Source organism: Meriones unguiculatus, chromosome 1, assembly GCF_030254825.1.
Source record: "Meriones unguiculatus strain TT.TT164.6M chromosome 1, Bangor_MerUng_6.1, whole genome shotgun sequence".
Lineage (NCBI taxonomy): Eukaryota > Metazoa > Chordata > Mammalia > Rodentia > Muridae > Meriones > Meriones unguiculatus.
Window position 1 is genome coordinate 191,073,239 of NC_083349.1, and position 16,748 is coordinate 191,089,986.

General features: G+C 37.6%; 1 protein-coding gene across 3 annotated transcripts in view; it reads right to left on the reverse strand.

Moving 5' to 3' along the window:
• The window catches only part of Scaper (S-phase cyclin A associated protein in the ER), a 334,907-nt gene that overhangs the window by 286,587 nt on the left and 31,572 nt on the right, over nucleotides 1-16,748 (reverse strand). For all 3 annotated transcript variants that reach the window (XM_060374235.1, XM_060374232.1, XM_060374222.1), the window contains exon 6: nucleotides 3,065-3,165. In XM_060374235.1, coding sequence (XP_060230218.1) covers nucleotides 3,065-3,165 — 101 coding nt within the window. The remainder of the gene's footprint in view (nucleotides 1-3,064; nucleotides 3,166-16,748) is intronic.

Consider the following 16,748-nt stretch of genomic DNA (forward strand, 5'->3'; position numbering starts at 1 on the left):
GAAATGGTCAAATCTTACCTTCTACCTGTAGCCCTGCTTACCAGGAAGGTACCACACTGACAAGTGAGCAATCACTGATGGTTCTTGGTACATAATTCCTCACACAATGAAACAACACAAGCACTACTTCCCTCAAAAAGGCCATGGGGTTACAGAAGACATGAGCTGCACTGTTTGTTTGCTAGTTTTGAGACACGGTACAGGTCTGGCTGGCCAGGGACCTGCTACGTAAATCAGGCTGGTCTGGAACTCAAGACATCCTCCTGCCTCTACCTCGTGAATACTGACATTAAAAGATAAACCTGTTAACAATTTACAAGCTTCTCCACATACACAGAAAAATAAATTAAAGCAATAATATTAATTCAGGTTATTTTGTCTGAAAAAATTAGGTTTATGGAAAAATAATCAAAACAAAGGAAATAGCAAGGGCTAGAAGAAGACGCAAGAAAGCATGCAATCTCTACCTCTGAATCACCATATAGTAGAAACATAAAGACACACTGCTCTTTATGGAGAAGCTAAGGGTGTAAACGGCCTTCTGTTCCTATTTATCCTCTGTCCCACGTCAGCTGACAGGGCACATATCCTACTCAAATGTTTGTCTAAGCTACAGCCTATATTCTAAGTCTACCATTCCAGTCAGTCTCTCTACAGCTTACTTTCCATGTGATACAGTCATTAGATATTTTTCCTCCCCACTCAAAAAAGAAACACATAAAACTGATTACTTATAGAAAACAAGAGAATTCAGATAAAACATTTTTCAAAAGCCCAAAGATTTGGATAAGTTATAACCAAATCAACTTTCTTAAAGAAGTCATAGCCCTACCAGATGAAAGATGCTCATTCTCAAACAGCCTTGCCAACACTTGGTATCTTTTATTGAAAAAAAAATGGTATCAACAAAATGGTACAACACTGTCTTTATTTTTTAATTGTGCATGTTTAGTACTCTAACTCGTAAGAATAACATGGTATGGCCATTTGAAGTTTTTCTTTAGGACTTTACATATCGGTATCTTTGGATCACTGTTTCTATATTAGAATTTGTGTCATTTTCTGAATGATTTAAGAAAATGTATTGCTGCTGCTATCATAATTATCAAGGCTATAGACACACTGTTACTGTTGTTGTAAGATTTCTTTACATTTTAGATTTACATATAGGTTTATTCTTGTTAAATCAAGTGAGTCAGTATTTTTTGGTAGTTTCTAATTTTATTTCAAAATCCTTACTTAAAATATATAACTGCTTACCAGTGTTTATATATATACTTTATGTGTGTGTGTTCAATCCTAATCTTTAACCCCCAAGTCTGCATGATTTGAAGAATACACAAAAGCTAATGCCATCAACAGGAAATTTAAGGTTTTCCATATGTTCGAGCTGCTTCACGAGGCCAAAAGAAGGCACGCTGGTAACTGGTTAACGTAAAAAGTGATGCGTGCCAAAAGAAGACACGCTGGTAACTGGTTAACGTAAAAAGTGATACGTGCCAGGTGTGGCAGTGCATGCCCTTGGTGCCAGCACTGGGGAGGCCAAGGCGGGCGGATCTCACTCGAGCCCAGCCTGGTCCACAAAGCGAGTTTTAGGGCAGCCAGGGTTGTTAAACCCTTTCTTAAAAAACCAAAAGAGATGTCCCGAGTGCTAAGGAAATGGCTCAGTGGGTAAAGTGCAATCATGCAATCATGAAGACCTGAATCTGGATCCCAAGTACCCCGTTAGGAGCCAGGTATAGTGATGTGCATCCATAATTCCAGACCAGGAGGAACAGAGGCAGGCAGGTCTCTGGTGCTTCCTGGCCAGCCGCTCTGGCTAAGCCTGACAAGCTCCAGGTTCAATGAGAGACCTTTCTCAAAACATGTGGTAGAAAGCGACAGAGGAGGACACCCAATACTAACTTCTAGCCTCCACATGTACACACAAGTGTGCATGCACAAATACTTGCATGCACCCAAATAACACACAAAATTTCGGTACTTGAGCACAATTTATACTTATATTCTGTCCTATTCAGCTGGTAATTTAATACAGTAGGCTAAGAACGCTACTGCATGCCAGAATACACAGTATCACAATAATTTTGAACAACTTATGTACAATAATGATAAGAATTTGAGACATATTTCTCTCCTTGCATTTCCTACCTTGTCACTAGTAACTTTTAAGCGATTTATATAGTTAGAATGAACATGAATGACTTTTCATGAATATGCATGATTAAATTTACTCAAAGAATCAATGAGTCTCAAATATTCTCATGTGCTTAGACCGTTAGTCTAAGAAATAAAATATAATAACTTGAAGCGATGTAAAAAGAATATTGAATTAATAACTATAGTATAATAATAATCAGCATATATAATTAGGCTTTTTAGATTTTAAAGTTACAACCAAATGAAATCTTTTTTAAAGATTTATTTATTTATTATGTATGCAGTGTTCAGCCTGAATATACACCTGAACACCAGAAGAGGGCACCAGATCTCATTATAGATGGTTGTGAGCCACCATGTGGTTGCTGGGAATTGAACTCAGGACTTTTGGAAGAACAGCCAGTGCTCCTAACCTCTGAGCCATCTCTCCAGCCCCACAAAAGGAAATCTTGATGTGGTATTCTATTAGCAAGTTAATGAATATAGAGAAGCTAATAAACAATCAATCTCCTTACTGCTCACCACAATGAGAAAATATATTATACCTTCCCAGAAATTTTTACTTTGAAGATTGTTTTTACTTTGAATATTTCCTACACTTACAGAACTGTTTGATTTGTTATCTTTGTCTTAAATGCTAGCAATCCACCCTCCTAAAACCTTATTATCCATAAACAGCACTGTGTATAAATGCTTTGTGTCATATGTAGCAACTTAATTTCTGTACTAAATAATATGGCTTGCACTAGCAGTTGCATTAACAATAAATATTTGTAACTGATTCAAATGAGAAGTAGTAGATTGTTACAGGTTTTGAATCAACCTGGTATTAAGTCCACTGTCAATTTCAATGCTTGCTACTGAATTTAAGGTGCCTACAAATATAAGTACCAGAGTTTGTTACCTGCTTTGAGCATCTGTCTTCTCTAACTTTTCCTGAAGTTGAATCCAGTCAATCAATGCTTTGAAATCTCTTACATAGTAATCCAGCATCATTAACACCTCCTAATTTAGATAAGAAAACATTAACTATTATTCTGTGGAAAAAAAAAAACTGTGAAAAGAAAAGCTTTAGGAAAAATTATCAAAGTGATAGGCTTTCAGGGTAACAATTTTTACATATACGTTCATTAAAGAAGACATGTACAACCTACTGATCTAATTTTTGTTCTTTTGAAATTGCTGCTTGGTTTTTATTCTGTTGTTAAGATAATGTAAAGCACTTTATGTCTAGAGCTTAAAGACCAAAAAAATGGCATTAACACATCTTCTCAAGGCCTTAATCATTTTAATACTTTTATTGTGCAGTTCCTATACAGAAAAGAGCATAAGTAATACATGTAAATTGTTTAAAAAATCATGTGAACAACACCAAACACACAAGCATGTAAGTCACTCATGACATTCAATATAATATGCAAACTTCTTGGTGTACCCTCCCAAGCTCCACCCCAGCCCTCTGCCAAGGTAACCAGTGACTCTAGTATAAGACCAACTACGGCTACCAAGAGAAGCCTTTATTTCCTGATTCCAGAGACAGGAAAGCTTTCAGGCTTACACCATTAAATATAATTTTTGTTCGGATTTCTCACATACTCATCATTGGGCTTAGGAACTCACCTTCTGTCTTTCCACCACCTTTCTTTACCTCAGTTCCGGGAATCAAACTTGAGTTGCCAGGTTTGGGCAGCAAGCACCAACACCTTCTGAGACAACTTACCATTCTTTCATTTTCATTCTAAAAAGGTCCTATTCTATATGACTCAGTCTCCATCCCATATTTATCATTATTCAGATTTTTTTATTTCTACCACAATATCTCATTTAACAAATAAATTATTCTAAAATGTTTTCCTGAGCTTCTCTGTTCAAAGTATTTTCTGGGTCAAGCCCCAAAAACTGTTTAGATAGAAGACTCCTTCACTACTCTAAATCTTTCTAAAGAATTACTACAATTCAACTAGACCCTGTCTTCGGTGGGAGAACTGGTCTGAATTACGCATTCTAGCCTTCAAGAGAATTTGATTTAAACAGACTTTCTGTTGGAAATGTTTAAAAAAACAGACACCAAAAAAAAAAAATCTTTACAAAGAAAATAACAGAGGTCAGATACACAGCTGTACAGAAAGAAAGGTACAATATCAAAGAAATAAAAGTGAAAGAAAATTCTTATTCATATTAATGGTTTTAGCAAACAAGGGTTGTTTGTTTTTTTTTTTTTTCAAAATAAAAATGTCAACATTGTATACCATTAAGTATACATGTGCGTTTATGTCAAAAGATCATTGTTTAATTATTATGTTAAGTGTTCAAGAGGTTTGTCTCCAAGCATGTTGATGCATCACATGTGTGACTTGGGCCAATAGAGGCCAGAAGAGGGTGTCAGATTCCCTGGAACTGGAGCTACAAGACAGTTATAAACCACCATGTAAGTTATGGGAATTGAACTCAAGTCCTCTGGGAGAGCAGCCAGTGCTCTTAAGTACTGAGCCATCTCTCCAGCCTCTACCCTGTGTCTTATAATATATTAAAACAAAGTAATATATGGAAAGGAAATGAGGAATTAAAATTATTTTGCTATTATAAGAATGTACTATAAAGTAGAATAAAGCTACGTGAAAGTAGAAGTATTCATAAATATATATTGCAAATTCTAACCACTGAAAAACAATAACAATAAATAAAACAACCAAAATACTATAATCCAAATTTCAGTTAAACGCATATAAAGAATAAAACTTGAGAGCAGGGTTAAAATGGGAGCTCCTCAGGACATCCTTACTGGGGTTCGGTCTGATGCTTGTATTTGATGCTAATTACCTGCTCTCAAGATCTGGTTACTGTCCTATCCTTGTTGTGTAAACCTGCCTAAGACATTATTCCTGTAAAAAAAAGGCCTGTACCTGGGCAGGATGGAAGGAGGTAGGCGTGGATAAGGTTCCTGGGCTATGGGGACAGGAGAATCACAGGAGACAGACAGGAAAAAGGAGGAAGAAGGACACCACAGTGGGTTAGGATGGAGAAGGAACCACGTAGGCTGGGAGGAAGGACTCCAATAATGTCATGGAAAGGCCCAGATGAAGAGTATAAGCAAGTATCTTGGGGTTATGGATAGGATGGACGGTAACCCAGATAGAAATGGATAAGGCAGATGGCATGGGAAGGAGCCAGAAGAAACAAGACAGTGTAGGTGAAATATCTACCCAGACAAAGGTAAATAAGGCAATTATAACATCTAACAGGTGTCTATGTCTTATTAATTGTGACAGTGGGTTAAATAATACCACCGTGATAATTATAAGGCAAATAATAAAGTCTATAACCCGACACCATTTTATTTCCAACAGCACTCCTCAGATGCTTTCACCCTGGGGATGAACAACAGGGTGCAGTAGGGGCCAGAGAAATACTCAAGACAGACCACTACCCTCTCCATTATGCTTGCTGCATGGTTGAGGGAGACAAACTCAAGCTGAAGGGAACAAATGGAGATGTGGCTCATCGGGCACAGGCAACCAACATACACACACACATACACACACATACACACACATGTGTTAATTTTTTTAACTAACATAACTGCAAGAAGAAAAAGATCAATGTGTTACAGTATTTGCAGAGCTCAATATCTATCAGAAATGTACAGAACACACAGGTAGTAAGCCAGTAAGAACAAAGGTGAGCTCCACAAAGTCAGCATTCAACTAGATGATAACTGAATGGGAGGAGCATTTAGCAATGTCAGAATACACATTCTTTCAGAACTCACACAGAGTATCTACCAACATAGAGCCCACTGTGACAAAAAAAAAAATATAAGACAGAAATCATGCAATATTTGCTCTTAGACAATAATGAATTTAAACTATAAATAACTTGAAAAATCTCAGAACACGTGGAATTACAATCTATGTGTGTATTACCACTTTAAAATATTCATATTTTCCAATGCAATCCATTACCAAAAATCTCATTGCATTTTTCACAAAAATAGTTCCACAATTGTAGAATTCAAATAAAATAAAATAACAAAAAGATTTGAAATGGTCAAAGCAATCCTGAGGGGAAAATCAAATGAAGACAGCATAATTCCTATTTCAAGTTATTTATAAAAATTAAAATAAGCAAGTATAGTAGTACTAACATAAACCATACAAACTTTATAAAACAAAACACTGCATAAAAACAAACATATATTGATATCAACTTTTTGACAAAAATATTAAGGACAGTATCATCAATAAAAGGTGTTAAGAAAACCAAAAGAATAAAAACAGTCCCTGTCTTCACCATAAAAAAAGACCTGAATTTGTAAAAGTTCTAGGAGAAAACAAAGTAGAAAATTTCCTTGACATTGACCTTGGCAATGATCTACACCATTCCAGAAGCTTAGACAACAAAAGCAAAATGAACTCTATAAAACCTCTAAAATGAAATATTTACTAGAATGAAAATATCTTTAAATAACAAAAGTATTAATAATTAAAGTATTCATAACAGGTGGGAAATACAGTCATAATGACATATATCTGACATGGTACTAATTCTCAAAATATGTAAGTAACTCACATAACTCAACAGCAAGGAAAAACAACCTGATTTCAAAATGGGCAAAGGAAGGAAATAAGCAGAGGACCTATACAGTTTTCCTAAAGGAAATAAAGATGGAATATACATGTACATGTATATGTATATGTATATCTACAAAAGTGATGTACAGTATTACTTGTAAGAAAAATGCACATTGCAACCCCAAAGGGGCACACCCTATTAGGCTGGCTACTACCAAGAGGACTGGCGGTAGTAAGTACTGGCTGAGGAAGGAGAGAGAATCTTCCCATGGTTAGTGGGATGACCGAGAGTGAAGCCGTTCTACAGAGCAGTGGGAAAGGCCTCACGAAGTTGCCACTACACTCACCATATATCCCAGCTGTCCCTCTGCTGAGCATCTACCCAGAGAGTCAAATCAGCACCTTGAGGAGACATCTGCACTTCCACGTTCCCTGCACCATTATATGGATGAATAAAGGAATTGTGAGACAGTGTTTAGCCTTCGGGGGTGGGGGGTATGACATTCGCAGCAACACGGCTGAACCTAAGAGACACTATTCTAAGCAAAATAAGCTAAATGAGAGGAGAAAGCAGTTTATCATGTAGGGGAAAGCTAGCATAACACACACACACACACACACACACACAAATATAATTAAGGTTACCATGAACAAGAAGCAGAAGAAATGGAGAGACTATAGGAGAAAAAGAACAAATTTCTAGTTACATATATAAGCCTAAAGGTCTACTGTAAAACATGACTAGAGCTAAAAGTGTTGCAATATATACTGAAAATTAAATAAATGTTGATACAATTACTACACACACACACACAAAAGGAACAATAAGGTAGTGACTATTAATTAGCTTATCCATAATAATCATTTCATTATAAATAGCAAAACATAAGTATAAAACAAAATGTATTTATAACAAGTACATGTATATATAAATAAATAACATAATACCATCTACAATGGTAGATCTGAAATCTACGGAATATTATACATATAAATCTAATAAAAGCCGGGCCTGGTGGTGTACACCTGTAATCCCAGCACTCAGGGAGGCAGAGGAAGGTGAATCTCTGTGAGTTCGAGGCCAGCCTGGTCTACAAAGCCAGTCCATGACAGCCAAGGCTATGTAGAGAAACCATGTCTTTAAAAATAATAATAATAATAAAAGTCCAGTGACCAGTATTGTTTCTGCATGAGAAGGTACTTAAGAGTACCCAAAACAACACTGAACCATGCCACAGAAGACAAGTAAATTTAGTAGGAAATGCTTGTGTTGGTATATATTAAATCACAGAAAGTTTCAAAAAGAATAGCTGTGTGCAGAAAATAAATGTAAACATTCTGTCTGAGGAAAATCATGCCCCCTATCCCAAATGAATCTATTCACAATACAGGACCTCAAAATGTCGTTTGTGATTTTGGAAATTAGCCAGTTCTTATGAACTACCTGTATATAAATGTCGCAATAAACCTTTCCGTGTGTCAACATTTGGTTTTTCTGCTTTTTTGCTTTTCATCTTAAGCATTTTATCCACTAGTATAATAATCAGCAGTATTAGAAACAATTTACTATGTTGTGTAAATTTTCCAGTGCATGAAGTATATGCTTCTATACTGTCCTCTAAATTTTGTTGTAAGCCTAAAATTGATATACTCTAAATCACTGGTTCTCAACCTTCCCAATGCGGCAGCCCTTTAATACAGCTCTTCATGTTGTCGTGACTCCCAACCATAAAATTATTTCATTGCTACATCATAACTGTAATTTTGCTCCTTTATGAAGTCAATGTAAATATGATGTCCAGGATATCTGAAAATAAGACCCCCCAAAGGGGTGGTGAGCCACAGGTTGAGAGCCTCTGCTCTAAAACTTGTATCAACAGATGAGCATCATCAAAGAAGCCTTTTTTTACAGCAAATTGAGACCAACATTCACAACCATAACTAAAACAATACAGAGATCAATGGATCACTGGGAGGACAGCACCACGAGATACATCTACGGTTCAAGGAACATGGTAGAAGAGGAGACAAAAATGACTATAAAGGCCAGAATACTAGGAACTGTGCTGTGAAACAGTCTCTACTAGAAACAGATGCATAAACAAGACTCACACAATGGCAGTATCAACAGACATGTTAATGTGAGAATAGTCCCACCGACTTTAGACAAAGAGGTACAGGCAACTAATGAATGAATGCTGGAGAAGAGTTATCCTCTCCCAGGAATGAGCCTCTTAATTGGTTGTCTAATACAGAGTGGCCAGCCCAGAAGCCATTTACACACCCCCACGCCCCCACCCCCACATACACACGTAAGTAACAATAATTAAAAAAAGAGAGGCTATCAACTTGAGAGGGGGTCATAGGAGGGGGTTGGAGGTAAAAGGTGAGGGAGAAAGTAATGTATTTATATTTAATTTCTTTAAAATAGGAGAAATCCAATCAAATACAAATGAAACTCCTGGCTCAAAAAAGTTATTTTTTAAAAGTAGTAAATGCAAAAAACAAACAAACAAACAAACAAAACAACTAAAAGTAGTAAATGCTTCACATTTTTAAATTTTTTTTCATTTATTACAATTTATTCACTTTGTATCCCAGCTGTAGCCCCCTCCCTCATCCCTCCTAATCCCACCCTCCCTCTTTTTTCTCCTCCCATGACCCTCCCCGAGTCCACTAATAGGGGAGGTCCTCCTCTCTTTCCATCTGACCCTAGTCTATCAGGTCTCATCAGGACTGGCTGCATTGTCTTCCTCTGTGGCCTAGTAAGGCTGCCCCTAATTGGGGGAGGTGAAGAGCCAGCCACTGAGTTAATATCAAAGACAAATGCTTAACATTTTACCATCATTTCTTATGTGGTTGGTACAAACTCAAATGAGGCTGTAAGCAATGAGTTAGATATGATGTAACCAAAGAAATTGCAGCTTTAGCTTAGCAGCTGTGTCTCTTGGTTAGGCAAGAAGACAGAGGTGAGGAATGCAAGAAAAGTTAGTGCTGCTTCTCATACTGGTCAAAATGTTCCTTTGAACTTCCAAACACAAATACTAAATTCACTGACTAGGACAGAAACATTTTAAGACCAACTTATCTTGAATTAACATACCATCTCTGTTCTCTGTCCACTTCATAATTACCATTATTGCATTCTAGGACTCTTCTAGTTTTATGTATGTGTGGATGTATATTCACATGCATTTGTGGGTATGTAAATACATGTATACATATAAATACAAAACAAGTACCTTGCTAAACTAGAAGCTCACTGTTTCAACTCAGCTGACTAAGCAACAACCTTCCAGAAAATACCTGTCTTTGCCTACCAACACTGGAGTTATAGCTATGCCTGGCCATGCCTAGATTTTTACATATGGATGTAAAGTCTGGTAGGGATTTAAAGGTGCCTGCTTGAAAACAAAGTGCTCTGTGGTGATCTGAATGAGAATGGCCCCCACCTAACATATTTGACTGTTTCCCAGTTGGCACACTGTTTGAGAAGGACTAGGAAGTATGGCTTTGGAGGAAGTGTCAGTAGGGGTGGGCTCTGAGGTTTCAAAAGCCTATGTTAGGCGAGTTCCAGTCTCTCTGCCTCCCCTTTGTGGATCTCCCATGTAATCTCTATGCTCCGGCGCCATCCTTGCCTGTCCGCTGCCATACTCCCTGCCATGACAGTAACAGATGAATTCACCCTCTGAAAAGGTAAGCAAGTCTCAAATTAAATGTTTTCTTTTATAAGTTGCCTTGGTCATGATGTCTCTTCAGAGCAATAGAAGAGTAACTTAGACATGCTCCTACCCACTAGGCCTTTTCCCCATCACCCACCATATTTTTTGAGGCAGGATCTCTCCCTGAGCATGGAGCTCAGTGACTGGCTACACAGGTGGGCCAGCAGGAACCAGGTTCCTTCTTGTCTCTGCCTCTCAACACTGGAATTATATATACATGCCACCAACCCTGACTCTCCATATGGGTGCTGGGAATGCAAACTCAGGTCCTTGGCTTGCACAGCATTTATATTCTCAGCCATCTCCCTGGGCCCAAGTTTTCTTCTTTAGATGACCCAAAATTATGCTAGTTTAACAATATATTCTATACCTCTCACAAACGTAATCTTTTGTAATGGGCTCATTGTACATCTAGATCTCAAATTTTATTTTGTGTAAGAAATTAATGTAAAGCACAAGTCACTAATATACCCCTTTGCCCTATAAGGAAATTGTAAAGTATAACTAAATATATAAACATTGTTTCACCAGCCAAAGCTGACATTTAGATGCATAAAACAAAGAAATGTAAATTTCTTTCTATTCATTATACCATCCTAGACCATCCTCCCTAAGAGATGTCAGTCACAAGAGTGGCTCAGCAGGTATGAGTATTTACTGTTCTTCCAGAGGACTAGGATTCAGCTACCAACACTCTCATGGCAGCGAACAAGCACCCTCTTCTGGCATCTACCAGCGCCAAAATGTAGATGTTGCACATATACATACACATACAAACATTCAGAAACATAATTTTTTAAAAATCTTTTTAAAATTCCAGCCTCACTTTACTATAAAGACTTTACAACAGGAGGTATCAGAAAATGCAAGCCATCATTTACATAATGAACTTTTCCATAGCTAAGTTTAGATCAACTTTGTAGAATCCACAGTAAATACCTTAAAAGTACACGCAGAAATATACTTCATAAATCAGACCCAGTATTAATTTGTCAAGTTATTTACAAATGAAATGAAGTCCCACCCTTAATAGTCATAGAAAGTATATTCTACTTTAAAACTCTCCTGAACAAGGAACTATTGTTTATTTCCTTTCAAAGGTAGTCGTTGGTGCCAAATTACTGGTAATGAAAGTCTTCTACAATCAGGAAAGGGACAAATTAAAAAAGTTAGTTGGCTTCCTTCTTTCAATTTTACTAATATAACTCAAATTGTCTAATTAAATTCATTCTACTTAAACTACCTACATTAGGGCACAGAAAGATTTAATTTTGGATGATTTATTTTAAAAATTTTCAACTGATTTCCCTTTTGCTTGAAAAAAATATTACATGGCAAAACTACAGCAGCTGTATTTCTGAAACTAGTTGGCAGAGAGACAGTGCATCTGGTGGTTAGACAGCATACTTTAAGGAGTGTTTAGCCCAATGTTATCAAAATGATCAGAATGGTAGTGTGCAGCTGGAACCTGAGCCATGTGTGCAAATGAGCAACTACAGACAGGAGAGGAGCTGCAGGAGCTCCTCTCAGTCACTGATGCACATCCGTCTCCCTGAAGCTATGAAGGCCATTTTGTCAAGCAAGATGAAACAGAACAAAATTGCCTCTGAGAATGATGTTATAGACATTCAGATAACTGCATACAGAAACACAGCTAAAATTACCAATTAGTTTACCAATTGGCTGCAACGGATTCAATTGGTTCATAATTAATTCTAGTTACTGGCACAGAAAACAGGATGGTTGACGCCATCCTCCAGACACACAATACTGGTGCACAGACCCTTGGGTCCAGAACATCAATACGGCCCTCCATTTGAGCTACAGGAATGAGCACAGTGGGTGCCTGTGGTGATGAAGAGGTAGAAACATACATCACAAGAAATCAGTGCCAAAAGAGAAGTTTATAGAAGCACTGCTTTGTAATAACTCCTTAGTTTGTGAAAGGCTATTACTAAAACCATACTTCAAGAAAGAAATCAGCAAAAAAAAAAAAAGATGGGTAAGTAATTTTAATTTTCAAAACTATCTAATAATAGCTCATTCTCTTCTTTCAAATATTGCTTCTTAATTTTCAACATAAGAACCTAGAATGTCACATAAATATATTTATCAAACTCCTGGGGGGGACAAGAAATGAAAATCTGCTAGTAGAAGCCATTCTCCCATAATTTCATCAGCAGCACATGTGAGCAAATTAAAGCTGCCGCTGTTATTAACACAGAAACATCTTATTATAACTGCCAACCACCTTAACTCAGCAGCAAGTTGTCTTCCCATATGTTTTTCTTACAGATTCCCCGCTGCTGAGGTGTTGCCAGTTTAAAGTCTGCCCCTAACATCGTTTCATGTGCTAAATGACTGGTGCCCAAGGTGGCAATATGGAAGGTACTCGAACCTTAAAAATGGGTCTTAGTAAAAGGTCTTTAAACCAAATAAGGCATGTCCTCAGAAGATGTGGGATCCCAGTCTCTGTGGGTTCCAGTTCTGAGACGTGATTCCTTCCACACACACATACTCCTGCAATGGCAAGAGCCATAGACATGTAACACAGACAAAAGGTTATACAGCAAATCAAATCTTTAGAACGATGAGTTAAATTGACCTTTTTTCTCTATAAACATTGCTCATCTGTGGAATTTCATTATGGTAAGAAAAACTGAATACACCTACTAAGAAAATGCAAAGACCTAATGCCTATAAAAATAAAGACAAAGATAAGTTACAAGGTTCACAATCAACACACCCAAACTCAAATTCCCCATTGTTTACCTCAAACAATTGCTTAGGGCATTTACTCTGCCTATGATAGTCTCCCGAATAGCAAATAATAAATTTATGTGAAAGCTGAAAGGTCTTCAGACCTCATCTAGACCAACTTGCTCATCCAAAAATTAAAGTTAAATAATGTTATTGACTTTTATCCAAAGTCACACAAAAAGGAAATTCTGCTTTCCATTTAGGAAACATCACAGATTTCACATACACAGCCTCCTATGACCAAAAATGAGAAATGACCACTCTTATAAACATTATCAAGTAAAATAACCAATGTTATTATACCATAATAACAATGTAACCAATGCTGAACACTCTCAAGTGTCATGCAAATAAGTCTTTTCTCTTTCAAACTATTGACATTATATTAACATATCACACTGTCTAAGCCACTGCAAGAAAAGTGTTTTTCAGAAAATCTTTGCAGCACTGTGCATAGAAAAGCAGAAATTATTCTGTCATATAAAATACTAAACAGCCTTTCTTACCAAAAAGCAAATCTGAATTTGTTTGAATAACACAAGAGATGATATGATTATTAGATACAATCTTTGCTATAATGTGTTATGGTCTGAGCAACAAGAACTGCTTTCTATAATGAAGTGACTTGACAGTATTAATGAAAAATTTGTGAGGAAAAAAACAAAAAAACAAACAGAATCTTTCACCAAAAAGTGTAGATGACCAAAGATCACATCACTGAAGGAATATAAACATAGACGTTCTCTCTTTAGCAAAAACCTACACATAAATAAAAAAGAAAATCTCTGGTGTTTGAATCAACATGGGTTGAGGGTAATTTAGGGGTAATTTAATTGCAGTTACACTTTCTTTAGGTCCTATAAGCAGCACCAAGAGTACACATTTCTGAAATAAATAAATGCTGATGGTCAGGCAGGGTGACACACACTTTAATCACTACACTCAGAAAGCACAGTCATGTGGATCCCTGTGAGATCAAGGCCTGCCTAGCTACATGGCAAGTTCCAGGACAGGTAGGGCTACATAATGACACTGTCTCAAAAGCTGAAACGAAAACAAGTAAGTGTCAAAAATAGTATTGTTGGAAACCAATGTTGGAGTAATCAATAAATAGTGCTTTGCAAAGAATTGTCCACTTCAGCTCCAGTCCGCAGGCCTGCTGCTGATTGACCACGTAATTTCAGAGCTGCTAATACTTTTATAGTCCCTCGTCAATACATAGGCATGCTGGAGCCTATGATTTATAAGATGACATTTACATATTATTATGATGATTTCTATTTCACCTCTGTCACGTTTCTGAATTACCAATCATTCTTTTTTTTTTTTTAATCTAAACTTTCGTATTTCTCCACTCTTGTTTTACGTTGAGCATCAGTATGTGCACATATGCAAGCATGCTATGGTTTACAAGGGGAGGCCAGAGGACATTTTGCAGGAGTTGGTTTACTCCTCCTATACAGGTTCTGTGATGTCCAAAGCAGGCCCCAAAAATGGCAGTGCTGCTAACAATGTTCTGAATGACAGTGTGGGCTCAGCTCGGGCTGTACTCTGACTGGAGTAAACAGAAAGACTGCTACCTGAACTCAGCATTCCTCAGAAATCTTGTGAAGCAGGTTTCTTTTTGTCAGGAAAAGCCATTATTAATTCCCTTATGTGCCCCCATAGCCAACTACCTCTGGCAAGAAAGCACATCTAGTTCCTGATTAACCCAAACAAGCCCGTAACAGATCAAATCCCCATGGTAGGTCAGAGGCTGTTCCGGTTCATATGCCTTCCCCACACTGCAACCTGTCTCTTTAAAATTGGCAAGGCTTGTCTGCTTTTTGTTGTTCTGTGCTGCAAACAAAGCTGAACTAAAGACTCTACACTGATGCAGCTAGTAGATAAAAGATAAAACTCCAGGGTTATTTTAAAAATTCTATAGCCAGCAAAACCAGCTCTTCTGAGAAAAATAAGCACCGTTATGTAGGCTCTGGGGATTTAAAATGTGGCATACTGCCACAACCAAGAACTGTGACCAGTTTACCAGCCCTACTGAAGAAAGCCCAGGAAAAAAAAACCAAAGAGAAAAGCCAAGTGCATGCTTTGTCATTGGAAAGCACTGTTGCAAATCAAACCTAGTGCCTTAGACATACTAACATACAATATACATACTAAGCTCTAGCAGCAGCCTAAGAATAGGCATTTCTGAGGAACCTCACCCTTTCATAGAAAACTACACTTCTGCTATCAGCTAGCCTGTCTAGGATGGCTATCTAGGACCGCCCTCTCTAAACTTTTCAGGGAGAAGTTTAAATGTCTAACTTATCATTCCTCATGATCCTTTCTCATCCATGTTAAAACAGAATATACACTGACCCAGATCTACAACTTATTTTCAGATCATAACCATCTTTCAGAGCACTGCAAAATAACTTTGTAAAACACACATGAGCAACACCAAGGTAATAAGTCCTACTCTGGCGCCTGAGTAAAAAGATCTTATTAAATTTTTTCTCTCCATTCCTGAAATCTATTGTTCCCTACATCTGCTTTCAGAAACTTCTCGATGCCTTAAACACATAGATATTTTGAAATACTTACACTTTAAAATCAATTACTTTTCTACTGCTGTGATAAAACACCATAACCGACTTATAGAAAAAGGTTTATTTTGGGGCTTATGGTTCCAGAGGTTAGAGTCCACGATGGCAGGGTAGAATTAGCAAACAGCGGGAGGCTGCAACTGCAGCTCAACAGGAAATAAACAAAGCACTCAAAAATTTGAAACCTTAAAGCCCACCCCCAGTGAAGTTAATATTGGAGTTATTAAAAAGAAGTGTATGTCCATCATTTTGTTGCTTTTCTTGTTTGTTATTAGACCTCTATTGATTTAGTATTCTGGAATTGTTTTTGTTCATTGTGCCTTCTTGAACATGCTTAACCTCCTCTTTGGTCTAAGTATTCATTCTAGATTCTCCACAGAATTTGTTTAAGGTCATAAGTTCCTTAAATCCATTGTTGTCATGGAAAGTTTTTCTTTCTCCTTTGAGAACAGCGAGTTTTGATGGACACAGAAGTCTGAACTAGCATCTGTAGACTTTCAGAACATTAGTCTAAACTGTTCTGGCATCCAGAGCCTCCATTGAAACAGCAGTGGTTGGAAAACAAGACTCAAGAGCAGAGCCACAGCCCACTATGAGGAGCCTGAGAGAATGGAGGCTTTAGGGAGAGACAAAGGAATGGAGGATGAAGCTGTAGAGCTCGAAATATCTCTGAAACAACTTTTAAAAGGCAGGTCTTATAGGAAGATGCATTTAAAACATGGCTTCATGGAACTGGGGGAAAAGATGGTGGAATGGAGTGGCACACACACTGGACAAAGGGAGCATGTTCTTGCAGAGCAGGGCTAGTCCTATATCTGCTGAGAGGCTCAGGCCACCACGAGGCCATCTCATCCCATCACCTCCCACTAGGCCAAGGCCACCACTCCACCTGCAGGCCCAGCCACTGGCGTGGAGCTTCGCAAGGGCTGCACAATGGTCGTGTCCCG